General features: G+C 26.3%; 1 protein-coding gene across 1 annotated transcript; it reads right to left on the reverse strand.

Annotated features, from left to right (window-relative positions):
* Nucleotides 1-15,672: 15,672 nt before the first annotated feature.
* LOC124915020 (APETALA2-like protein 1) lies at nucleotides 15,673-17,971 on the reverse strand. The gene is made up of 10 exons (XM_047455666.1): nucleotides 17,861-17,971; nucleotides 17,268-17,764; nucleotides 17,152-17,177; nucleotides 17,047-17,077; nucleotides 16,873-16,960; nucleotides 16,658-16,803; nucleotides 16,540-16,584; nucleotides 16,343-16,449; nucleotides 16,156-16,265; nucleotides 15,673-16,085 (listed from the first exon to the last, which is right to left on the reverse strand). The coding sequence occupies exons 2-10, from the start codon at nucleotides 17,735-17,737 to the stop codon at nucleotides 15,909-15,911; spliced, it is 1,200 nt and encodes a 399-aa protein (XP_047311622.1). The 5' UTR covers nucleotides 17,738-17,764; nucleotides 17,861-17,971; the 3' UTR covers nucleotides 15,673-15,908.
* Between the last annotated feature and the right edge of the window lie 9,545 nt (nucleotides 17,972-27,516).

The following is a 27,516-nucleotide window of genomic DNA, read 5'->3' on the forward strand; positions in this document are numbered from 1 at the left end:
TCCAAACAAGGGTTTATAGACGAATCAATTCCTTACCCAGAAAATATTGATGCTCAAGTTCGTTGGGTTAAAGCGGTTTCACTCGTTAGATCTTGGATTTTGAATTCTTTGATTGCTGAAGAGAAAGAAAATTTTACACACAATGAGACTACAATGGATCTATGGGAATGAATCAAGAAACGTTATCAAGTCAAGAACGAGCAATCATTCTTCCAAATTCAGAAAGATATTAGTTCGATGAAACAGGGACCATGAATAATTGAACCTTATTATTCCAAGATGAATCGATTATGGGATGAGTTCAGAGCATTAAACCCTCTACCAAGATGTGACCCTAAGATTAGGGTAATAAGTGCTATAAAATTTCAGAAGAAGTTGAAGAAGCTGATGTTAAGATAAGATTGAGTCAATTCTTAACAAGTTTAAATGATTCTTATGACTTTGTAAGGAGTCAGATTCTTGTGTCTGAATTAAAGTCAGATCTTGATAGAGCATATGCATCTATTCTATCGGTCCAAAAGAAAAGAGAAAATAGTCATGTTGGAGAGGAGATTTTAGAACATTTTGCAATGGCGTTCAATTAAGGAAGAGGAAATAGTCGGGAAAAGATTGGGACAGAAAATAAAACCACTAAAGGGGGAAGCTCAAAAGGAAACCTCTACTGTAAATTTTGTCGAGGAAATGGACATCTACAAGAGGGATGTTTCAAAATTATTGGATAGCACTGGTGGAAAGAGAACAGAGATGGAAAGAAGATGAAAAACCACATTAACATGGTGTCCACTCCCCTCAACTATTTCGATGATGATCAGAAGTTTAACAACTCTCAGCGGGAAAATACTCAAGAAACCATCTTTATGTTGAGTGTTATACTGCAACAAATGAAGCAGAATAATTTTTTTTCTTCTAAAACATCAACTAGCAAAAATATTGCAGGTCAGTTTTGTTATAATATTTTTTTGTGAAATCCATAATTTTTCAAAATCAAACAAATACAATGATTTAAAATTCAAAGAACAATTATGGATTCTTGACACTGGTGCTAGTAATCATGTGTGTTTTGAAAAAAAAAATATGTTTGAGGTTAAAGCATTGGTTGAACCAGTCTGCGTATACCTTCCAAACAAAATAAAAGTATATGTTAATTTCATGGGTAAAGTGAAATTGACAAACAAAATTATTCTTGAAAATGTTTTCTTAATTACTGAATTTGAGTATAATTTGATTTATGTTTCAAAATTGTTAAAACTAAACAAAATAAAATATTTTTTTTATTCTTCATATTGCAAAATGCAGACCATGATTCTGGTGATATCTTAGCTATTAGTTATATTTCGAATTCACTATATAGTTTGAGTACTAGAAATTCATCTCTTTGTAGTAAGAACAGTATTGTTTTGAATAAGACGGTCAGTTCAATTTGTACAAATGTTGTTGATTATGATTTTTTGCATTTTAAATTTGGACATCCTCTAATTGTGTATTAAAACAAATTTATCCTAATTACATTTCAAAAACAAAACAATGTGAAGTGTGTAACAAATCTAAAATGCATAGATTGTCTTTTTCAATTAGTAAAACCGATAGCTCAAAATACTTTGAATTAATTCATGTTGATGTTTGGGGTCCTTATAGAGAACAATCTTTAATTAATTGTCCGTTTATGCTTACTATAGTTGATGATTTTAGTAAAAATGCACTTGTACATTTCTAATTGAAATTCAAGAACTTGTTTTTTATAAGATTATTAAGTTTTATGAAATGGTTAAAACTCAATATGATGCAAATATCAAAATAATCCGAACCGATAATGGTACAAAATTTGTTAATTCAAAGTGTAAATATTTTTTCAAATCAAAAGAAATTCTAAATCAAACGACTTGTGTCTACACCCCACAACAAAATGGGGTTGTAAAAAGAAAACATAGACACTTGCTACAAGTTGCAAAGTCTTCATGTTTCAATCCTTTTTACCAATAAAATTTTGGACATTTTCCATTCTTATTGCAACACATCTTATTAATAGACTGTCATCTCAAAATTTAGGTTGAAAATGTCCATTTGAAATTTTAAAAGACAAAAAACTAGTTTTAGAAGACATAAAGACATTTGGATGTCTTTGTTATAGCTCAAATAACAAACCAAACAAAACCAAGTTTGATATTAGGGGAATAAAACTAATTTTATTAGGATATCAAATTGGTCAAAGGCATATAAATTGTATAACCTTGAAAATAATAAAAATTTTACATCAAGTTTTATGAAAATATCAATTGAAAGATATTCAACATAATGTTTCTGTGAAGTTAAAAATAACTTTAGTGATGATTTTGAAGAATGTTGTCCTAATCAAAACAGTCTAAAAATTAAAGTTTTAACTAAATTTTTTTCACAAGATAACTTGACACAAAATGAACAACAACAAAACAATTTTAACTTAGATCAAACTAAAGAAGAATCATTAAATTCTTATGATATTACTGTAGATAATTTTCAAAATCCATTAAGAAAAAGTGATAGAATTAAAGGAAAATCAACATGGACAAAGGACTATATTATGAACATTAATAAAAGTCATTATGTTCTAAAAACTTTTCCTTTCCAAAACCACTTAAATGATTCAAATAAGGAGTCATTCTTAATGAACATTACAAAAATAAATGAACATCATTCATACAAAGAAGCTTGTATGAATGATGGTTGGAAAAATGCCATGGAACAATAATTAAAAGCCTTAGAAGATAATCAAACTTGGAAAATGGTTGATCTTCCAAAAGGAGAAAAAACCATAGGTTGTAGATGATATTCAAAACTAAAATTAATTCTGATGGTACAATTGAAAATTTAAAAGTAAGACTTGTTGCAAAAGGATATAACCAATGGGAAGGAATAAATTATACATATAGTTTTGCTCCTGTAGCTAAAACTGTTACTATCAAGCTTATTTTAGCTCTTACTACTGCAAATAATTGGTATCTACATCAAGTAGATGTCAATAATGCATTTTTTTTTCATGGTACAATTGATGAAAATATTTATATAACAATACCTGAAGGTTACTCTAAGTCTGAAAATGAAAAAGTGTGTAAACTTTTAAGAAGTTTGTATGGTCTTAAACAATCATCTAGACAATGGAATACTGAATTTACAAACAAATTAATTTCTTTTGGTTTTAAACCGTCTTCACATGATAATTGTCTGTTTGTTTATCATAAAGAAGATAAAATCATTGTTTTAGTTGTATATGTTGATGATATGCTCATTTCAGGAAATGATCTGGTTCAAATTTTTAGAATTAAAAAATTTTGGATAACTGTTTTTCTATTAAGGACTAGATGAAGCAAAATATTTTTTTGGCCTGGAAATTAGTACAAATAAAACAGGTATTTGTGTTAATCAACGTAAATACATTGTTGATTTTTAACTAAGACGGGTTTACTTAGTTCCAAGCCAGAAAAAACTCATATGTCTAAAGGACTCAGATTAGAATAAATTGGTTATGATCTTTTAAAAGATTTTGGAAAATACATAAGACTTATTAGTAGGCTTATTTATCTAAATTTTACAAGACCAGATATTGCTTTTTCTGTTCAACAACTTAGTCAATACATGCATCAAGCAAATGTACTTCATTGGCAATCAGCTAAAAGAGTTCTGTGATACCTTAAAGGTAATTTATCACTTGGTATTTTTTATCCCTACAAAACTAACAAAATCATCCAGTGTTATATAAAAGCAGATTGAGAAAATTGCTCAAACAGTCGTAGGTCTTTAAGAGGTTTCTGTATTAAATTGGGAGATTCAATTATATCTTGGAAAACAAATAAAGAGTTGAAACAAAATATTGTAGTCTTGCATCCTCGGTATTGAACTGTTTCAAGATCAAGAGTTGAAACAAAATATTGTAGTCTTGCATCCTCGGTATTGAACTTCTTTGGATTTCATATATTCTAACTGGTTTAAAAGAATTTGTGCAGTTGCCTATTATTGTATGGTGTGATAATCAAGAAGATACATATAACCGAAAATCCAATTTTTCATGAGAGGACCAAACATTTAAAAATAGATTGTCATATTGTCAGGGACAAGTTCAAAGAAGGTTTCATTGTCCCGAAGCACATTTATACTACTTACAAATTGCAGAACCATGATTCTGGTAAAGATTTCATTGTCTCGAAACAGAAATTTAAGAATAATGAATGAGAATGTTTTATAAAGGTCACCCACCTTTTTTTAGCATAAAGTAATCGGCCTTCTAGAGGTGGTTCAGATATGTCCTAACAAATATGTATCATTTTTGTGTTATTTCAAGTACAACAATGCCACAAATCTCACTTTGTATTTCTAGTAAATTGATTGGAAGTGGTTAATCATTTGATTGTTAAAATGATAAGCTCACATTAAATAAAAGCAAAACAAATATTCTGAAGTCAATCAAAAAGTAGTTTTCAATGTTCACATATAAAGATTCTATTGGAAATCTTATAATAACAATTGCGGAATAATTATTTTCTTCTCCTTTGTATTCCAATAATAGGATAATTTAAAGAATCAAACAAAATAGCAAACAAAAAAATCAAGCACATAGAGACACATTAATTTTAGCGTGAAAAATTCAATAATGATAAAAACCACGGAACACATATGCCTCATAAAACACTTGAACTATATTGTAGTGAGTTACAACAAAGTCATTTTAGTACTCAAGAGGTTCACTAATACAAAATTTTCATCGTTAATGGTGGATGGCAGAAACACGAACAATAACAATAAACAAATCTCACCGAAGTGGAAAACGAGTATCTTAGAAAAGTCTAAATAAAGATTTAGAATAGTCGAATTATAGAGAACGCCGCAAAAAATCACCACCCTGTTAATCGAGCTAATATTAGAGTTGTATGAATAAATTGACATTCACTAATTATGGCTCTAGTTTATACAAATACACTGGTAACTCTGAAAAAATATGAGGTGTTCTTGATTATTATCAACACAAGAACAAATCTAAAGAACTCCGATTAAGAATAGATGAAGAGAATCGATGAGATTAGGGTTTAGAAGTAAAAGATTTTACAAAACGTAGCAGATCCTGAGGGACTGCCTCCCTTTTTATATATGCAACAATATTACAAAGTATCCTTATACTTTATTTTAATATTCAAATTACATTTAAACTATAAAATATAAACAATCACTTTAAATTATATTCTAACACTCCCTCCTCAAAATGAACATCTTTGAGATTCATTTTGGACAACAGCAGCTGAAATCGAGTTGGATCAAATGCCTTAGTGAAAAAATCTGCCACTTGATTTCGAGTATATATATGTTTGGGCAAGATGAAACCTTCTTTGAACTTTGTCCCTTGTAATATGACAATCAATCTCTAAGTGCTTTGTTCTCTCGTGAAACACTGGATTTTCTGTAATGTGAATAATTGTTTGATTATCACACCATAATGTAATAGGTAACTGCAGTTTCTGTTTTAAGTCTGCGATGAGGTAAGAAATCCAGACCAGTTCACAAATAAAGGATGCAAGACTACGGTATTCAGCTTCAGTACTTGACCGTGAAACTGTCGCCTGCTTCTTTGTTTTCCATGATATGACTGAATCTCCCATTTTTATACAGAAACCCGTCAAAGATCTGCAGCTATCCAAGCAATTAGCCCAGTCGGCATTTGAAAAACACTCAATAATTTTGTTAGTTTTATAAGGATAGAAAAGACCCAATGAAGGATTACCTTTCAGGTATTTTAAAACCCTTAACGTCGACTTCCAGTGTAGCAAATTAGGTTTATGCATATATTGTTGACTTAGTTGTTGAACACTAAACGCTATGTCAGGTCTTGTAAAATTAAGATAGATCAATCTACCAATTAATCTTCTGTATTTTTCAGGGTCTTTCAAGGTGTCATATCCATGTTCTTCCAGTTTAACACCTTTCAACATTGGTGTTTTTTCTGGTTTAGCATTTATCAACCCTGTTTCATGAAGAATGTCCAATATATATTTGCGTTGATTAACATAAATTCCATCATTGGATCTACTAATTTCCAATCCAATAAAATACTTAGCATCTTCAAGATCTTTGATTGAAAATTTTTGATTCAAACAACTTTTAACATTCCCAATTTCAGTCAAATCATTACCAGAAATCAACATATCATCAACATAAATAACCAAAACAGTAATAAAATCCCTTTTGCATAAAGTAAACAAACAGTTGTCATAAGGTGATTGAAAAAAACCATAAGAAATTAGCTTACTTGTGAATTCAGCATTCCACTGCCTAGAAGATTGTTTAAGTCCATATAGACTTTTAATCAATTTACACACTTTACCTTTTTCAGCTTTATCATATCCTTCAAGAGAAATCATGTAAATATTTTCATTTAAAAAACCATGTAGAAAAGCATTATTGACATCTACTTGATGTAAATGCCAACTATTTGCAGCAGCTAAAGCTAAAACAAGTCTGATGGTGACAGTCTTTGCAACTGGTGCAAAACTGTCTTTATAATATATTCATTTTCTTTGATTATATCCCTTTGCAACAAGTCTTGCTTTTAACTTGTCTATTGTACCATCTGAATTAATCTTAGTTTTAAAAATTCACCTGCATCCTATTGTTTTCTCTCCTTTTGGAAGATCAACAATTTCCCATGTTTGATTACTCTCAAGTGCTTCAATTTCTTGTTTCATAGCTTTATTCCAGCCATCATTCATACAAGCTTCTTTGTATGTATTAGGCTCACAAATACTAGTGATATTTGAAAGAAATTCTTTTTGTTTTGTGTTATTTAGACATGATTGAAATGGAAATGTTTTGGGAACATAATGACATTTGTTAACACTCATTATATAGTCTTTTGTCCAAATAGGTTTTTCTCTAATCCTTTCACTCTTTCTTAAAAGATCTCTAATCTCATCATCAGACACAATTAACTCAGGTAAAAAATCATTAATTGTATCTGATGATGATCTTTCATTTTCACTAATATTTTGATCATTTGTTTCTTGATTAGTTTGTGAGCAAAAATTTAGAGAAGTAGCTTCTGGAATATTTTGATCTGGACAACATGTTCCAAGATCATCAAAAAATTGAGTATTATTAATGTCATTATTATTCTTTATTGTATCTTCCTTTTTAGGATTCAATTTATCAAAAGGAAAGATATTTCTCAAAAAAATTTACATCTCTTGATGTAAATATTTTGTTTTTATCTAAGTCATACAACTTATATGCCTTTTGTCCTATTTGATATCCTAGAAATACAGATTTAATTCCTTGGATATCAAATTTGGATTTGTCTGGTTTATTATTTGAACTCTAGCAAAGACATCTGAATGTCTTGATATCTTCCAAATCTGGTTTTTTATTTTTAAGAATTTGAAATGGACTTTTCCAATTAAAGATTTGAGATGGTAATCTATTAATAAGATGTGTTGCCAATAAAATCGAAAAGGTCCAAAATTTGAGTGATAAATTAGATTGAAATATAAGAGATCTTGCAACTTGTAGAAGATGTCTATGTTTTCTTTTTAACACTCTATTTTGCTGGAGTGTGTAAACACAAAATTTTTGATGAATAATTCCCTATGATTTATAAAAAGATTTACATCTGAAATTAGTAAATTCAGTCCCATTATCCGTCCTAAATATTTTAACTCTAGAATCATATTAAGTTCTAGTCATTTTACAGAACTCAATAAGTTTGTCACAAACTAATTCTTTGCTTTCAATTAAAAAGGTCCAAGTACATTTACTAAAATCATCAACTAATGTGAGCATAAATGGACAGTTAATAAAAGATTTTTGTCTAAAAGAACCCCAAATATCAGCATGAACTAATTCAAAACATTTAGAACTATTGGTTATGCTATTTTGAAATGGCAACCTATGCATTTTTGATTTGTTGAACACTTCACAATGTTCTGATGTTGATTTGTACTTAGGAAATAAATGTTGAATTAACAATATCAGAAGGATGTCCAAATTTAGCATGTAAGCTTCAAAATTCATAATAGTTGCACAAACTAAATCTGGAATTTTATTAACATTGTCAATATCAACATTGTCTTTTTCTTTATTACAAGAATCAAGAACATATAAGCAATTTGAAATATAACCAACACCTAGAGTTTCATCAGATTCAAGGTTCTGCAGTTTGCAACAAGTAGAATAAAAAATGCATTTAATTTGATTTGATTTCAAAAGTTTTGAAGTTGAAACTAAATTATATTCAAACTCAGGTACAAAGAAAAGATTTTCAAGAATAATTTTGTCTCTTAGTTTGACTCTACCAGTGTAATTAACATGCACTTTTGTTTTGTTTAGAAGATAAACAAAAATTAATTTTTTAATGCTTTAACATCAAACATGTTTTGTTTGTTAAAACATACATGATTAGTTGCCCCTGTATCAATGATCCATAACTACTTTTTGTTTTAAAAATTATTAAAATTATTTTTTTTGAATAGTTATGAATTTTATTTAAAATATTTGAACAAAACATACATGCGTTGTTTTTGCTAGATGATGCTTCAGAAGAATTAGACTTCAATTGTCTAAGTATCATGTTTAGCATCTGAATTGCTTCATCTGAGTATCCAACTATCCATTTTGTGCAGTATTCATCTTTTGATCTTCTTCTTCAACATCAAAGGGTGTAGATGCCATATTTACATATTTTTTTCCTTTTGCATCACGATTTCCTCTCCACCAATTGGGATACCCTATAACCTTGAAACAACCTTCTTGAAGATGACCAATGCCTCCACAAAATGTGCAATGAAGTCTGCTTTTAGAATTACTCCCTTTATTGACTTTGTTTCCTCCATTTCCTTTTCCTCCAACCTTGAACGACATAGCAGTATGTTCCACATGTTCTTGGCTCACGTTACTAATCTGTCTTTGTTTTTGAACAGATAACAAAGATGCATAAGCTCTATCGATATCTGGTGGAAGATCAGACACCAATATCTGACTTCTTACATAGTCAAAAGAATCATAAAGCTCAGTCAAGAATTGACTCAACCTTCTTTTAGTATCTTATTCTTCAACCTGATCTGAAATTCGACAACATTTATTAATTCGAATCCTACAATCACATCTTGGAAGAGGATTTAGTGCCTAAAACTCATCCCAATGTCTATTCATCTTAGAAAAATAAAGCTCAAGTTCTCCAAAATTCTACTTCATAAAACATATTTCTTTCTACAACTGGAAAGAAGATTGTTCATTCTTAACTTGGTATCTTTTCTTAATTCCTTCCCACAATTCAAAAGTTGTATCAGTATGAACAAAATCTTCTTTGATTTCAGTTGTCAAAGAGTTAAAGATCCAAGACCTAACTAGTGAATCTTCCTTCATCCATCTTACTAGATTAATGTCATTTTCAGGACAACTAATTGACCCATCAATAAAACCTTGTTTCGATTTTGTCATCAATGCTATGCAAATACTTCGGCTCCCAGCTAATATAGTTTTTGCCATTGAAAAGAATTGTAACTATTGACATACCAGGGTTATCGTGTGCAGATACATACAAAGGATCATCTGTGATCTGCGTCATTGTTATTAACAATTTCGTTGTCTTTTCTTTCGAAATTCTTGAGTTCTTGTTAGAATCTCCTTTAGTTCCTCGTATTCTTCTTGATTTTCTTCAGTTTTTGTCGGAGTCTGCTTTACTTACTCGTTGATTTTTCCTTTCGCTCTGATACCATGAAAAAATATGAGGTGTTCTTGATTATTATCAACACAAGAACAAATCTAGAGAACTCCGATTGAGAATAGATGAAGAGAATCGATGAGATTAGGGTTTAGAAGTAAAGGATTTTACAAAATGTAGCAGATCCTGAGGGACTACCTCCCTTTTTATATATGCAACAATATTACAATATTACAAAGTATCCTTATAATTTATTCTAATATTCAAATTACATTTAAACTATAAAATATAAATAGTCACTTTAAATTATATATTAACAAACTCTTAATATTGTTAATCTTTATATAAATAAAAAATAAAAATATTGTACTTCCTTAAAATGGAAAAGAATGAAAATATAGTTTGTTAGTTATCAATGCACGACTCCAATATCGAAGATGTCTGAATTAACCGATATTCATCGGTCATGACGACTCTAACTCTTATTCTAGTGTTAATTTGTCAATCATCAACAAATAAAATCATGTACCTCCTTAAAAAAAAAGAGCATTGCTGTATAGTTGGTTAGTTATTTCAAGAGTATTAATCTTATATCTAAAAGTGAAAGTAGAAAAACAATATCGATAACAAACTATTGAACTCATCGTCGCCACTAAATATAAAAACGAACCAGAAGATGAGTTTGGTAATGACAATACAATAATGATCGGACATTACCTTTTATTTACAACTCTACTTTCCGATTGGAATCACTCCTCTCCAAAATCAAAATTAGATAGTAAAGTTGTGAATGACCAACGAGCAAAATAACCGAAAAGTTAAGACAATAAACATAAAACCAAATGAACGACGTGAAGTGAGATGAATGAGAGGAGATTAGACGAATAGCAAGTTGGAGAATAATAAAGTTATTTTCAATTACACTGTAAAAAAGGGGAGGAGAGTCATCAGAAAGAATAAAAATGTGAAGCTCACAATATTCAAAGCATATCTATATTAGTTTATGTTTTTATATTATATATTATAATAGTAAATAGTAAAAAAAATGTGACTAAGACTATATTTAGTTTTAATTAAAATGTCACGTAATAAAATATTTTCTAACGAATGTTTAACAACGTTATAGCAAAATCTTATTTATTATACTTTAACAATAAGTTTTGAAAAAATATATTTAAAATCTCAACTGCTTCAATAATGATTCCTAATCAAATAATGCGGTCAAATAATTGTTTAAAATATTTTTTTAACTAGATAATTGTAAAAATAGATTAAAATGTAAGAATAAATTAACATAAAAATATCAAGTCAATCGGTCTAGTTTAGGACAGTTGTAACTTTTTCTATTCTAATTTGATGGGTAATTCTTTATTTTATTTTAATATGTTTGTGTGAATGTTTGACTGAAAATTATATTGATTTTTTATTGTAAAATATATTGATTTTTTATTTTTTTAATGTTCTATGATATTAAAAATAATGATTCTCAAATGTTAAAAAATAAAATGACTGAAATCCTTATCAGAGGCCCAATAAGAAGGTCCAATATCAAATAAGCTCTAAAATTATTTCAAACTTCTGTAATATATAATATATATTTATTTATTTATTTTTAAAAAGTAAATACTCATTAGTTTTTTTTTTTTAAATCAATCACTTCTAAAAATTATGCCAGTCATTTTATTAACCAAAATATTCTTTATTTTAAATAATTATTTTTTTATTATTTATATATATCAATACATTTAAATCTTTTTATCAAAAATAATTATCACCTTACATTTAAATTTTTTTACCAAAAATAATTATCAATTTCTTAAAATGATTACCCATCATTATTTTTTTTTTCCTCTAATTTAAAAAAAAAAAAAACAATCTGAATGCCTAAATTTATTTATGTATGTCTAAAATCTCATAAATATTTAAATTTTTAATAATTTTCTTTTTCTTTCTTAAAAGTTGAAACCAAGTCCACTTTGAATACACCATGGGATTGATATATCTTGTTTTGATTGGACAGTGCATACATAGGGTTACTTTTTTACCGAGCTCCCAAAAGTAAAAAACAAAAGAAGATAAACAACTCCTGAATAACTGAAGGAATCTGTTTAATTATTCTAATTTTGTAATTATATTATTATAAATAAAAAAGAGTCAGGTGAGTATTAGGTTAGTAGCTGTTGTTGTATTGATATTTCAGTGACAAGTCAAAATAAATATAAGAGAAGAGAATAATAATGCAATAAAACTGGAGTTCTCTTCTATGTCACGTGTAAGGGACTATGAAATTACACATTGAAGAAATCATCGTAATTACAAATTTGGTCAGTCAATTACGTACATCGTTTTCCCCAAAACAAACAAACAAATAATTTATGCACCATATATATCAATGTCAAATGCTACAATATATAGGTTATGAGTTATACAAACATAAATTTATAAAATAAATAAATAATAATAATTATCAACAAAATTTCTATTACAAGATCTAAATTTTGTTAAATAATAACCAACAAGACACATCCTTAGCCATTGGACTTCTAACGAACGCCCGCATGAGAGTTTTTTAATTTTTTAGGTTATTTGGATTTTTAATTTGTTAAATTATACTAATATTTTTTATTTAAAATTTAATTTTGTTAAGGAGGAATGAATGATTTAATGTTAGAATGATAAATAGAGAATAAAAAAAATCTTAAAAACTTACATCAAATGAGATCTTTAACATTATTCGGTTGAGTTTATTTAAAAAATACAATCATAATCAATCATCACTTAATTTATTAATTAACTAAAATACATTTTATTTCAAAAGTAATTAATTAAATTATTTTATTTATATATTAATACATTTTAAGTATTTTTATCAAAAAAAAAAAATACTTTATGCTCAAAATCAAACCCCACTCAAGATTATTCAAATAAACCCAATCGAAATAAACTCTTATATTGTTGTTTTTTTTACTTGATTGACCATAAATAGTATAAAATGAACTTGGTTAAAAAAAATGAAAAAAGGACCACATATCCCCCATCAAAATACTTGTGTTATTTCTCATATTGTAGTTAACATAGTTGTTGATATTTGTTGTTTTTAATAAAATGTTGTGTTTTGCAATTAGTGACCTCTTCTTATCATCATTATGGACGGATCTTTAATAAAATTACCTTCACAACTACCATAAACTCTATATTTTAAACATTATTTTTTAGATTTGAGTTAGGATATCTCACCAATTCATCTTTAAGTGTTTTCATAAAAATAAATAAACTCGAGGCCACAAATCCTTAGTCAAACATCTCATCAACGAGCCTCATATGAGTTATTAGGTGATTTTACCCAAAAACTATACCATCAAATCTCTTTCTTTTTTTCATTAATTAAATTATTTAGTTCATTAAACAAAATATTAAATTATAATTTATCTAAATATTTTATTATTTTATTATTTTTTAAAGATATATAAGGGTATTTAGATAATATATACATAAAAAAACAAGTTTTTCCCTAATTATATCTAACTTAATTTTTTTTTAAACCTAGTTTTTATCCCAAATAACCTAGATTAAACTAAATCCAATCCAGGGGTATATTAATCTTATTTGATTTTTATGTGAGTTCAGTATAATTTAATTTTAAAGGATAACAACTTATCCAATTATCCTCATTCTCCCAGCATTAATTGGCCCATAAACCTGTTTAGCATAGAAAAAACAAACAATACAACTTTTAATTTAATAGTTTTTAAAAGTGATCATGAAACACCCCTTAAAAGAGTCAATAATTTGAAAACAAGGAAGGCCTAAAGAAATCTTTAAGAAAAATGCATAATAATCACAATCATTACATAGCCTAACTTGAATAACCCTTAGATTTATAATTCTCAATTATATTCTAATTCAAAACAATTTATCCAAAATAAATCAAGTAAAAATTCTAAAATCAGACAATTGTTATATAATATATATATATATATATATATATATATATAATATAATCAGTATATGAGTAAAATATAAGACTTTGTTCGGTTGGATTTGCTTATGAATGAAACTATAATAAAATATTTTTAATCAATTTCTTCATTAATCCTATCATTCAATTCACTCATAAAATTTTATCATTATATATATATATGAATGCTATTTAAGTCTCTTTAAAATCACCAATAATTAACATTTTTAAACAATTCAATATAAAAAAGCCAAATTTAAAAAATAATTAAAGAAAGAAAAGAAAAATGATACCAATACATATACATGATCACCATCACTCCATGACCAGCCTGGCTCTGTTGAGTTAGAGCTTGTTTGATCTATGAGTTTTATCTGGGTTTATGATAAAAATCTTTGTTTGATTTAATTAACTTTTTTTTAGAGTTTACAAGATTAAAGATTATATATTAAATAAAATGTATTTTAATATATAGGAGCTCGTCTGATATAATTTTTTTGAGATTTTTTGAATTTACCTATTTTTTTTTTTAATACTTTATATCACATCACTTTCATTATAATCATTAAATTCATTTTATTGATTAAAATATTTTTATTTTATCTTTAAAAAGATTAAATTTTAAATAAAATTTAACAAACTAAAAATCCAAATAATTTTTTTTTTATAAAACAAGTTCTATATTAGATTTCTTTTAGGATTTATTTGAAATTTTATTGTTTTTTTTATTTTGATAAAATCCCAAATAAATTCCCAAAAAACAAATATGGAAGCTCTTTATGAATAGAATAAGACGTTGGTTCCTTATTTATTTTTTGTTACCCAAAAACTCAAACATCATTTTTTTTTTCATAATCAAATTATTCTTTTAAATATACAAAATACCTCATCATTTAAATATTTTAATTTAATTGTAATATTATTTAAAAACAATTAAATAATTAATCCTTTTAAAATCTAGATTTTTAAATTTGTACACAAATTAGAGTTTTTTATAAAATGAAATATGATTTTATCTCTAAATAACCAACATCAAACTAGCTCAAGGAAGGATATAATGAGACCATATTCGGTTCCGGGAATCGCATTATCATTCCCGCCCCAATCGGGGGAGAGATTTCTCCGCGATACACTAAATCCGAAAAAAAGTTTAAATTTAAAATATAAATAATAAAACAATTTATATAATTATAATTATAAATTATGAAAATTTCAATATTTATAATTCTAATGATTATATTAATTAAATAAGAGAAGATAAATAATTTTTTTTGAGTGAAAAAAGTAATGATTGTATTAAATAACTATATATTAATTATTTTAAACAATTATCATTAAAAAATAATAATTACATATTTTCGATTCAGTTCAGTATGGGAATCGGTACGAAACAGGTAAATACAATTTCCGTCTTAAACCTTAGTGAATGAATATATTTCGAGTTTTCCTGATCCCCAATCAAAACGGTAAAAACCACGCCAATCAGTTCAAATCAACTACCGACATGGCGGTTTGAAATTGCTATTCTTGAGCTCAAATGATGAAATAGATGGAGGATAGAAATGAAAATATTATTTTTGAATAAAAATTCAAAAGAATGGAATATCAAATCGAAGAAATGTAAAAATAATAAGAAGAAGAAAATAAAAATAAAAAGGAAAAGTACAGATAGGTACATGCATGAGCAGGTGCAAAGAGGAAGATTATTAGTATTCCGTGCTATTGAATGGATAGTAAAACTAGCAGTACTAGGTACTGTTGTATATTATCATCAGTCAGTCTCAAACATCTATCTATCTATTCATTGTACTACCAAAACCCCAGGTTTTATTTTATTTTATTTCTTTTCACAGCTGTAACCAATATATATAATAGTACCATACAATAAACATATCATCATCATCATAACAATTTTATACTTTTCCAACTTCAATTTTCATTCAACCAAACCATATCCCATATACTAATTAATAAAAGCACAATCTTTGTAACTCAACAACCATAATTGTTTGAAAACTAAATGCAAATATTTTGTCTTTTCAAGAAATAAAATTCAAATCCTACAATGATAATGAGAAGGGTTGTTCATAATATGAAATTCATGGGCAGCAGAGGATGATACCGCGGTATGAGGAATATTGGTTGAAGTCGCGAATCCTGATGATGCTGCTGCTGTAGAGAAAAGTGGCAATAATACAGTTTCTTCTTCTCCACCATAACCGACAACTTGGCTTTTCCATGCCCAATTTGCTGCCAAATCAACCTCCATACCATCCTCTATTGCTTTTCCCTGCAAACAATATTAGACAATAAGAATGAATATTGTGAACTAAACTTTGCAATAATAGACAAGCTTGTTACCTGGTTATTAATACCATTCCAAACAGGAGGTATATAATTTGGTATCAAACCATGACCATGTCCATGTGATGCTGATTTAGAGTAATCAGTAAACTGAAAACATATATAAAATTATTAGACCTGTTAATTTGTAAGCTTATAAGAAGATCTCTGATAAAATTACCATTAGTTCTTTGTCACTAGGGTTGCATTGGAAATAAAATCCAGTGTTTGCAGCATTATGTGGTAGGGAAATTGCCAAGTTAAGGTCTAGAACATCGCTGCTACTTGATTCTGTAATGTCAAAATGGATGAACAATGTTAATTAGCTGCATGATCGAAAGCAATCAAGAACTGAAAACAGGTCTTACTTCCTGGAACCACCTCAGGTACCAAATCGGCCTCTTGATATGTGCTAGGATCAAAATTGGTGACTGCTTCTCTTCCGTTACACTTAATGGCAGCACGATCATAAGCCCTTTTTAATAAATAGGAGACAATTAATTTAGTTTCATTATCCAGTCGAGATAAAGTGGAAAATGAATGAGCTTTATTATGTTAGTAGTACCTAGCAGCATCTACTTCACTATCGAATAATCCAAGATAGATATACCTGCAAACAAGGTAACATATACAGGAGAAATCGATAAATATATTTGAGTGAAAGAAATATCAAGATCACTTACTTTTTGCCAAGAAACTGGCCCATTCTAGCTTCCCATCTTCCACATTTATGGAGTGTAACACCCCTGTACTTCGAACTTCCCCGAGCAAAACCTGTGCTTTGGCGACGAAGTATATGAACAAATTCTTCTTTGCTCAAGTTATTCATCTGCATTACAAATGCCGAGTTTTAAAAATTGAACAGAATTTGTATTAACTACAAACAAATTCTTCCCACCTGCTTAATATCTTCATCATAATCACTAATGTCAAAGTTGATATCAGCTTCAGGTCCACGAAACTTAATTGCAGCTCGATCATACGCCCTGAGTTCATAAATCATTTAACAGTTAGATTTCCCCTTTTCCTATCTAGTAATCTCTATTCTCAATTCAAGCAATAAAGTTAATACCTAGCTGCAGCATGAGCAGTATCAAACCCCCCTACAAATCAAAATAAGAACACGATGATTATCATCATAAACAAGAAACCTACAAAATAGATCCTACTTCCTTACCTAAATACACTTGCTTACCACAATCCCTACAGAAAACATACAAATTTGAAGCAAAATTAGGTCAATTATCATTAACATGAGCAAAGTAATGGAACAACAACAAGGTTGCATCAAACCAGATGTGCGATTCCCATCTTCCTGTCCTCCGATAGAAAGTAACGCCGCGATATTGAGAACTCCTCGACCTCGGTCCTCTCCTACTCTTCTTCACCTGCTGGCGTTGCTTGTTAATCACCATCCTCTCCTCCACATGTCCACCGGTTTTCTCAGCATTAACCGAAAGATCCAGCCACTGATGTTGCGAGGAAGAGCCTACACTAACTGGAAACAGTTGTTTCGTAATGAATTCAGACCGAATACCTTCATTTCCATTGTTCACTTCACAGTCATGACCATTCCTCAATATATCGAAATTATAAGCAAACGCGTTGGCACAATGTTTAACGTTAGTCGAGCACGATTCATCGTCGCCTGCCGTACTATCAAAGTTGAGTACTGAGGAATTCGACGTGCCGGAATCGTCGACGTAGCCAGCAGATAGTTCTAGAAATCGATCGGAAACAGCGTCGAGATTGAGGTCTAGCATCACTGTGTAACCGGTAGTAGAGCAAATCTGTATAGATTATGGATGAAACTGATCATTTGAAAAGTGTAGAGAAATTGAATCTGATAGGAATGATATATAAATGGAATCGGAGAGCTTACTTACAATTAGACGTGAATATATATGATCTTGTTTGAATGGAATCTAATCTAATGATAGATTGATTCAGGTATTTCATGCATCATCATCGAGTATGGAATGGAAAGAATGAGGAAGATGAAAGGGGAGAAGGGACGTGAAAAATCTCCAGCCGCTATTTATTTGTAAAAATGGCAGGGGGGAGTGGCGCGTGATATATTACCGGTATTTGAGGTGTCAAATTCGTCATGTGATCTTTCACTCAATTCTTTTTTGACATATAGGACTTGTTTGATTTATAGATTCTCAATTTTAATTTTAGTTGGAATGTTATATTTTAAATCAATTGTTTTGTGTAATGATTAAGATTGTGATTTAGTTTTATACTAGTTTAAATTATTTTTAAACTTATTATAATTTTGTTAGGACTTTAATCTCGGATTGGGGTTATATTAAAATAAAAAATAATAATTTAAAATAAATAATATTTTAGTATTTTGATTAATAAATTAAGTGATGTGATGGATGAGAAGACAAATGAAATAATTTTTGAATGGTTTGACAATCGAAAAAGTATCCGTTAAACTCACTACGAGTCGCCCGGCTCCAAAGACTTGATGAATGGAGTAAAAGAACTTGGGATCGTGGATCTCTTCCTTAAAGATTGGGATGAGTCGATGTCGGTCGATGGTTTTCAAACATTTCCTGGGTATGGCTGTGTTTTGTCATGGTGCTGTTTCGGTCATTTGGTCTTTTAGGCATTTCAAGCACTTTATGCACTTCATGCAGGGCAAACAAGGTTTCCCGAGATTTGAGATCCGGGAGGATTTGAGACCTCCTAAATCCAGAGTTGACTAGTGTAACTTAGTATGGTTCTCTAAAGGCTATTCTAAGGCATGCTTTCGCTTAACTTGGGCCTTTTTTCGGTTTGGATTATTTTAATAATTCAAATAAAATTAAACATCATTTCACTCCTCTAACGTATTCATTACATTATTCAATTCATTAACCAAAATATTAAAATATCTTATATTTTAAATTATTATTTTTTATTTATTTATATATAATAATACTTTTTAAATTTTTATAAAAATAATCCTCACATATAAATTGTTATAGAAAATAAATAAAATTAGGATGATTCAGTTATTATTTTAAAATTGAACTGGATTGTTTTTATAAAAATATAGTTTGAGAGTTTCAAATTGTATCATATCAAACTTGAATTATAATATATCGATAAAACGCATGTCTCGGATTTAAGTTGATTTTATTTTGTCTTTTTATCATATAAAGACGATCAAACAATTTTCAATCATGGTCTTTCCGGATAGGAGCATCCATTTAATATACAAAATGAAACTTCATATGTTTGAGATTTTTCTCCGTTACCACTCTGTGAAAAATCGTTTGGTATGAATATGTTAGATACTTGTGAGTCTATTATAAATAGATCTGAGAACAGAAGTCAAGAAAGGTTGGCAAGTCTTTTATATTAAATAATATTTTTGTTTAGCTAATTAATTTGTCACATTTATAATTAAACTGATATTTATTAATGTTTTAGATGTAAATTTCTTTAAATCGAGGATTGTTTTTAAGATCTACGAAATCTAATTTGCTGAGACTTGTCTAGTGACTAAAAAATGTTTGATTTAAGAAAATATTTAAAAAAATCACAAAACGAGATAAATTTGATATTTGTTTTTCATAGGATTTTGAAACAACATAGTTTTATATTATTTATCAATTTAGATGTGTTTGTATTTTAAATTAAATATTTTTCTTAAAATATATCCATTTTAAATTACCAAATTCGTTTTAAATGTCATGTGTGAATAGTTAGAAAAAATAAAAAGAGAGAATTTGTATTTTTTTTACAAATATGATAAATTAGTTAAGAAAAAAAGTATCAAGTTATAGAAATCGACAGATCTACGTTCATTTGTTTGAATTTCAAATGATTAAATTTATAATAGTTCAATTATATGACATGATTCGACCAAATTTAGTGAAAACAACGCAAATTAGAGGAACCAATTCCTGTTCTACCCATCTTTCAAATAATTTTTCCTAAAGTACCCACTTTTCTATTTATTTTCCCGAAATACTCACATTTCTCTCTAAATCATTAATTATCCTTTTAATTACACATCTTACACACTAATCCACTAATTACTCTATTTTATAAATATAAATGTATATAATTAAAATTAATAATACATATATTAAATAAAATATATTACATTAATACTAAAATAATATATATGTATATATATATATTATTTTTACTTAATTTTATAAATATAATATATAATTAAAAATAAACATTATAAATTAAATAATTTAAAATAATATCATAAACTAAAATAAAATATATTACATACACCTTTAATATTATATATTAAAATAAAATATATTATATTATATAAATATTAAAATAACACATATATTACATAAATATTAAAATAATACATATATTATATTTGTACTTAATTTTATAAATATAATATATATATAATTAAATTAAATATACTAAATTAAATAATTAAAATAAATATTATAAACTAAAATAAAATATATAACATAAACCTAAAATAAAATAAAATAAATAAAACTTTAAAATAAATTACCTAAACTTTAAAATATTTATAAAAGTAATCAATTTAAAAAACCTTAAAATAACATAAATTATATAAATTTTAAAATATTTATAATATTTTACAATAAAATATAAGTGTTATTTTAATATTTATGTAATATATGTATTATTTTAATATTTATATAATATAATATATTTTATTTTAATATATAATATTAAAATTTTATGTAATATATTTTATTTAGTGTATAATATTTTATTTTAGTTTATAATATTTGAATTATTTAATTTATAATGTTTAATATTAATTATATATATTATATTTATAAAATTAAGTAAAAATAAAATATGTGTGTTATTTTAATATTTATGTAATATATGTGTTATTTTAATATATACTATTAAAAGTTAATTTATTTTATTTTAGTGTATAATATTTATTTCAATTATTTAATTTATAATGTTTAATTTTAATTATATGTTATATTTATATATGTATGTTATTTTAATATTAATGTAATATATTTTATTTAATATATGTATTATTAATTTTAATTATATATATTTATATTTATAAAATAGAGTAATTAATGGATTAGTGTGAAAGATGTGTAATTAAAAAGATAATTAATGATTTAGAGAGAGAAATATGGATAGTTTAGAAAAGTAAATAAAAAAGTGGATAATTTAAGAAAAATTATTTGAAAGACGGGTAGAACAGACATTAGTTCCAAAATTAAAGTCACAAATAACAATTTCATCAAATCAAAATATATATATTGATAGAAGTTAAAATAGATAAAAACATATGAAACATATCAATATCAATATTAGTTATTTAAATAAGTAAAATTTGATTATAAAAAAATAAATGGAATCAAATACAATAAACTAAATCATCAAACTAGACCCTCCCTAGAGGTTTTATAGAAATAAAATAGAGATTAATAATGAAAGAAGAGAGAGTAGGGGAGACAGGGGGACAGAGAGAGAAAGAGGGTTGTATGAACAGTGAGAGAGATGAAAGGGACAGTGGGAAAAGAAGAGTTTGAAGGTGACAAATTGAGTGTGACTAGACATTAGGGACTTATTTTTATTTTGGCCCCCCGGTTAATTAGCCCTTCTTTGACTGACACTTGTCACTTCCTCTGCAATCGCTTCAACTTATATAATTCAAATAATTATTAATATTATCCCATCACTTTATTTACTTTTTTATTTAAATTGTCCGATCATCAATTTATTTATTTTTATTATTTAGTTGTGATAGATTTATGTTATAGGCGTGGTTGAATTGATGTTTTTTAAAAAATCTAAAAAGAAAAAAAAATAATGATGGGTGATAATTTGAAGAAGGTGATGATTATTTTTAGTAAAAAGACTTAAAAGAGTATTTGTATATATAAATAAAATAAAAAATAATAATTAAAAATATAAGGTTTTTTAATATTTTGATTAATGAAATAAATGACGTGATTGTTAAGAACCTTGATTGGAAAATTGATTTGGGTTGAATTTTTAAAAAAACACAAAGAGAATCCGTCCATAGACTGAAAAAAATTATATCAAATATATTTTAGGATGTTATTTTTTTTTCTCTCTTCCTTCTCATTCTAAACGTTTAAATTTATAATCTCAATATTTATTTGTTTTAATCTTTTTATTATTATTTATATATTTTTTAATTTATTATAAAAATAATAAAATATAAATTAAAATATAAATGTATTTTTTTTCTTCTTTTTATCTAGGAAAACAAATTTATTATTTAAAATAATATTATATTATATTATTTTTCTAAATATTTAATTATAAATTTTAGATACAAAAATAAAAAAATATATTAATGAGTTCAGAGACTCCACGTGTCATAGAATAAAAAAAAATATATTTATTTTATTAGTTTTATAATAATTAAAAAGATTACAAAATTAAATTTTAATTTTTTTCGTAAAAAACAAATTAAATAGATAAAAATTAGGCAATAAAATAATAATATATTAAAAAAAATAATATAAAAATTAAAATATTCATAAGAGAAATGATTGATAGAACATATCATTTATGAATGCGAAAGAATTTAGTAGAGAAAATTTGAAAAAGAATTACGTGGTGCAATCTATCTCATTGGCGGAAAAAATTATATCTCTACTTTCTTCTTATATTTTTATTTTTTTACCGTTAATGATTTGGATGAAAAAATGGTTAAAGAATAACCTACCGCAATTTGAACAAATAATAAAATTTATATTTTTATTATATTTTTTTAACCAATAATAAAAGTTACGATTGGATGTCATTTAACTATAAATAAAATAAATAATATTTTATATTTTATTAATGTTTTGATTTTATATATAAAGTTATTATAAAAATTCAAATAATAATTTAAGTTTGTTTGATTTATCATAAAAGTTATTTAGCATTATTATTTTTTTGAATAAATTGAAATTCGGTCTAATAATTTTATTATAATCAATTAAAACATTATATTATATTAACTAAGAATGGATAAATTATAATATTAATTAATATATTTCATGATAAATTGAATTTCATAAATTATTTAAATTGACTTTGTATAAGAAGCCTAGTATACTAGAATTTTTTATATCAAAACTTTATAACATATTGATCAATATATGTTTTACTTCGTACTAAATCCATATAACAATTGTTTATTTTGTGATATAATTATTTGTTTCCAATAAAAAATAATTACACTTTTGCTCCTCCCTATAAAATATGAGAAAAAACATTAAGAGTATAGAATGAAAAATTTGCTAACGAACAATGGTTTATTTTAGATCGAGAAATGATTAGGTGAGGGAATTTGGTGAGGGAATTTGGTGAGGGAATGACGTGGCATAATTTTATTCGCTGAAAAAATCAAATAATTTCTTTCTTTTCTCTCTTTTCTCCTACTTTTACATTTTCCAACCAATGAAGGTGATGCCACGTCATTCCCTCACCAAATTCCCTCATTAAATTCCCTCACTCTATCACTCCTCTTTTAGATCTTCCCTTATACCATGATATTTATAATTTTGACATATTCTCAATTATTCATTTTTTAAAGAGTCTTTTCATTATTAATTAAATATTTTATTTACTTTGTATGAAATTTAAATATTATGTGTAAAAGAATGCTTCAATAGTTTTATAAAATTATTTTAAATAATTATTATTTTTATCAAATAATATTTTATTTTTATAGGTAGAAATTATTTTTCAATACAACTCAAAATCAAACCACGTATGCAAGGTTGTTTGGTTTGTTATGGTTCCAAAATAATTATGTTGGATGAAAAGGTGAATTTTTTATATTTAAATTTTATAAAAATAAAATTATTGAAAAGTTAAGTAATTTATAATTAAAAAGATATGTGATGCGATAAAAAAAAAATATTAAAAAACTTATAATTTATATATTAGGTGTTAATAAGTTATGCATACATTAACCAAATGAAAGAAAAATTGACTAGGCTCATAGCTAGAGGCTGAAATAAATATTATTGTTCAGTTGATTTGAAATAAATAAATAAATTAGAGTAGACTTAAAAAGAATAAAGATAAAATTATAGATAAAAGCCTATAAACTTAGGGACTATAATTCAAATGAACACTTACTATTAGGGATATAAACAAAACCGAAAAACCGAACCGAACAGATTAAAAACTCACCGAAATAATTATAAACCGACCAAATCGAGTTTTGATCGGTTCATAATTTTTTTACCGATCATGGCTGGTTCGGTTGTCGATTTATATAATAAAAAATCGACGATTTAACTAATCGACCTTATGTGTTTTGATATATTTATAAATGTATGTCCTTATAGTCTAATGATAAATGATGATCCTAATGTTTTGTTTTGTCTGGATTCTAATCTTGAAACACATTTATTATTTTGTAATTTTTTTTTTAAAACTTATTTTAATTTAATTAATATTATAATATATATTTTTTTAAGTTAAATAATTATTTTATTATCTAATTTATTATAAAATTCAACTATTTTTTTCATTTTTTAGTTTATTATATTATATATATTTGTTATTTTTATAAAATTCAACTAATTTTTTCATTTATTAAGGTTATTATATTATATATATTTATTATTTTTCAAACAATTAAACTGATAAATCGAGTTATATTATAACCGACCAACTTTTAACCGCCAACTAACTTATGAAGATTTTGAAAAATCGACACCAACTGTTAGAATGAATTTTTCGATGTAAAAACGATGAATCCGGTCACACCCATCCTTAATATTACGACGACAGTTTAAAAAAAAAATACTTATATTATCATGAGTTTTTATTTATATATTATGATTTTTCAAAGATTTTGAACTACAGTACACACTAGTATGGAACTAATTAAAAAAATGTCTATAACTCTTTTAGAAGAAAAATATATAATATATATTTATTTTTTAAGTTTTTTATTTTTTAATTTGAGGTGGATAGGACCACAATCAATCCTCCTCAGTTCACCCTTAATTAACACTCTAGTCTACTGATCTATTGGTAAACTTGGTCATCATAATAAGAAAACAAGTAAAAATAAGTCATTATTGTCTGATTTAGGGTTAGTTGAAATAAACTAGTTTATCGTGTACACAAATTATTATTATTATTTTTTTTTGATAAAAACTAAAATTTAGAATTTGTTTATTAAAATTAACCTTAAAGTTTAAAAGTTAAAATAAGTGATACGGAACTCAATTTAGTTTATTTACAACTTATTCGTTAAATAATATATATATATATATATATATGAATTTCAGAATTAATATATAAAAATATGAATGTAATATATATACTTACATAAGGAATAATTAATACATATTAATAGTATATTATGGACTATTAATTTGAAGAAATGTCAATTTTATTAATATTAAATTAGTGACCTAAGACCCCATATTATAATTTATCTTCTATATAGCATGTGAATAACATAGACAATGTATTTTCTCACTATTAATTAGGGGAGTGACTAATTTAAGAATGAATTTAAAATTACTTAGATTTGTTAAATGCTGAATCCGTCACTAGAAGTGTTGCTAAATCCTTCAAATTAGTAATATTATTATTTTTATATGTAGGTCAATATAACATGATATAAATTAAAGTTATTTAAACATTAGAAAAACACGAGTGCCCACAATGTCATCAAAACACAATCGAAATATAACAATATTAATAATTTAGAAAACAACAATAAAAACATAAATAAAAAATTATCACAAACGAACAAACAAACATAACATAAAAACTAACATTAACGAGCTCGAAAATTTCAAGAAGATAATAAGTTTACAATCTGTCACCACCGATTTTTCCGAAGAGATCTTCACTGTCGTCATAATAATAGTGTTGTAGAGTAAACGCATCGGTCGACCGCGATTAATGAACGTATACGATTCTTTTTGTTGGAATTAGAAAAATGTAAAACAAACAAATTTTATTACTAACAAAAGACTTTATAAATAGCCTAAACAAAATACAAGAAATTAAAGGATCATTAACTCACTTATTTGCAAAATCAAAATAACGTCTAATTATTAATTATAAATTGCATTATTTAGAAATTAAAAAAACTAAATCATAACTAAAAACCAGCATTTTAGTTTATTTCAGCGACTTCAATCAACCCTGTCTTCTTCCTTAACTTCTCAAAAATTTTCAATTTTAGTGGCTTTGTCATAATGTCTGCTATTTGTTATTCAGGCACCAATTTAATATCACCATCATTGGACATATTTATTATGAAATGATGTCTAACATTAATATGTTTACTTCTCCAGTCAAGTACAACAACTTTGGATAATTTAATGGTTATACATTATCACAATAAATAGTTGCACAAACTATTATTAGATGCTAAAGAGTTTTAAGCACGTTCTTCATTCACATTACTTGACAAGTACATACTCCCACAGTTACAAATTCAGCTTTTATAGTCAATTTAGTTATGGCTCCACTAGTTGTTGGATCACCAAACGCCTCGAATCCTATTTCTACTAAATCCCACAGACCCTTAGAGCGAAGAAAATTTCCGTTAACTCACTCTAGTGACCGTAGTGAAGACCATCAAAATTAGGGATTCTTAATGCAGTTACCTCAACTCTAGTTTTTAAATTCAACATCTGATGTTTGATAAACGTGAGACATTCTTAACAATAGTTTAATTTTTTAACTAACTAATATATATATATATAATAATTCATAATTTCAAAGTGTCTGAATTGTTAGGTCGAGAGAGTTGTGGTTAATTTAGATACATATGTGAGAGTAAATGGATAATTAGGTCGAATTGTGGGTTGACTGCCCATAAACTTAAAATGGTTAAAATTAAAAATGCTATAGGTATGTTTCGAACTTGTAACATAACAAAACAAGTACAACCATTTAACCAAGTGTGATTGGGATGTAATTTGTCGATGGATAATAGGCCGATAACAATTAAAAATAATTAAAAAATATGAATCAAATATTTAATTAAGCAAAGTGTGAGGTCACGATGCTAAATGTCAAATGAAATTGGTGGTTTATTTTCTTAGAGACATGTTAATAATATATATATATATAATAATAATAATAATAATAATAATAATAATAATAAACTTTAATAATGAATTATAGAGTTTAGTTAATTACCAAAGAAATTGACATATTTTTTATTTTAATAATAAAGCTAAATAAATAAAAAATATTTTTTAAATATTAAAAAAGATACAAATATATAGGTATTTTTTAAATATTAGTCATATAAATTGTATATGAATATACAAAATTATAAATATAAATCAACAATCTTAAGTGATTTATTGGTTCAAATGTTAATGCTATATAATATAGACCATGATTCAAATCCTGTTAGGCACAAATTTTAAACTATTAAAAAACATTGATGGTTAATATGTGAAATAAAAATGTTGGTTTATCGAAGTGAGGAGATGATTGGATACAAATGCTATTGGTTAAAATTTGTGATGAAATTGGTGGCTAGGTAAATAACATTCACAAAATTAGAGGTCGATAAAAATATGGAATGAGATGGTTGGTT

This window comes from Impatiens glandulifera, chromosome 1 (genome assembly GCF_907164915.1).
Source record: "Impatiens glandulifera chromosome 1, dImpGla2.1, whole genome shotgun sequence".
Taxonomy (NCBI): domain Eukaryota; kingdom Viridiplantae; phylum Streptophyta; class Magnoliopsida; order Ericales; family Balsaminaceae; genus Impatiens; species Impatiens glandulifera.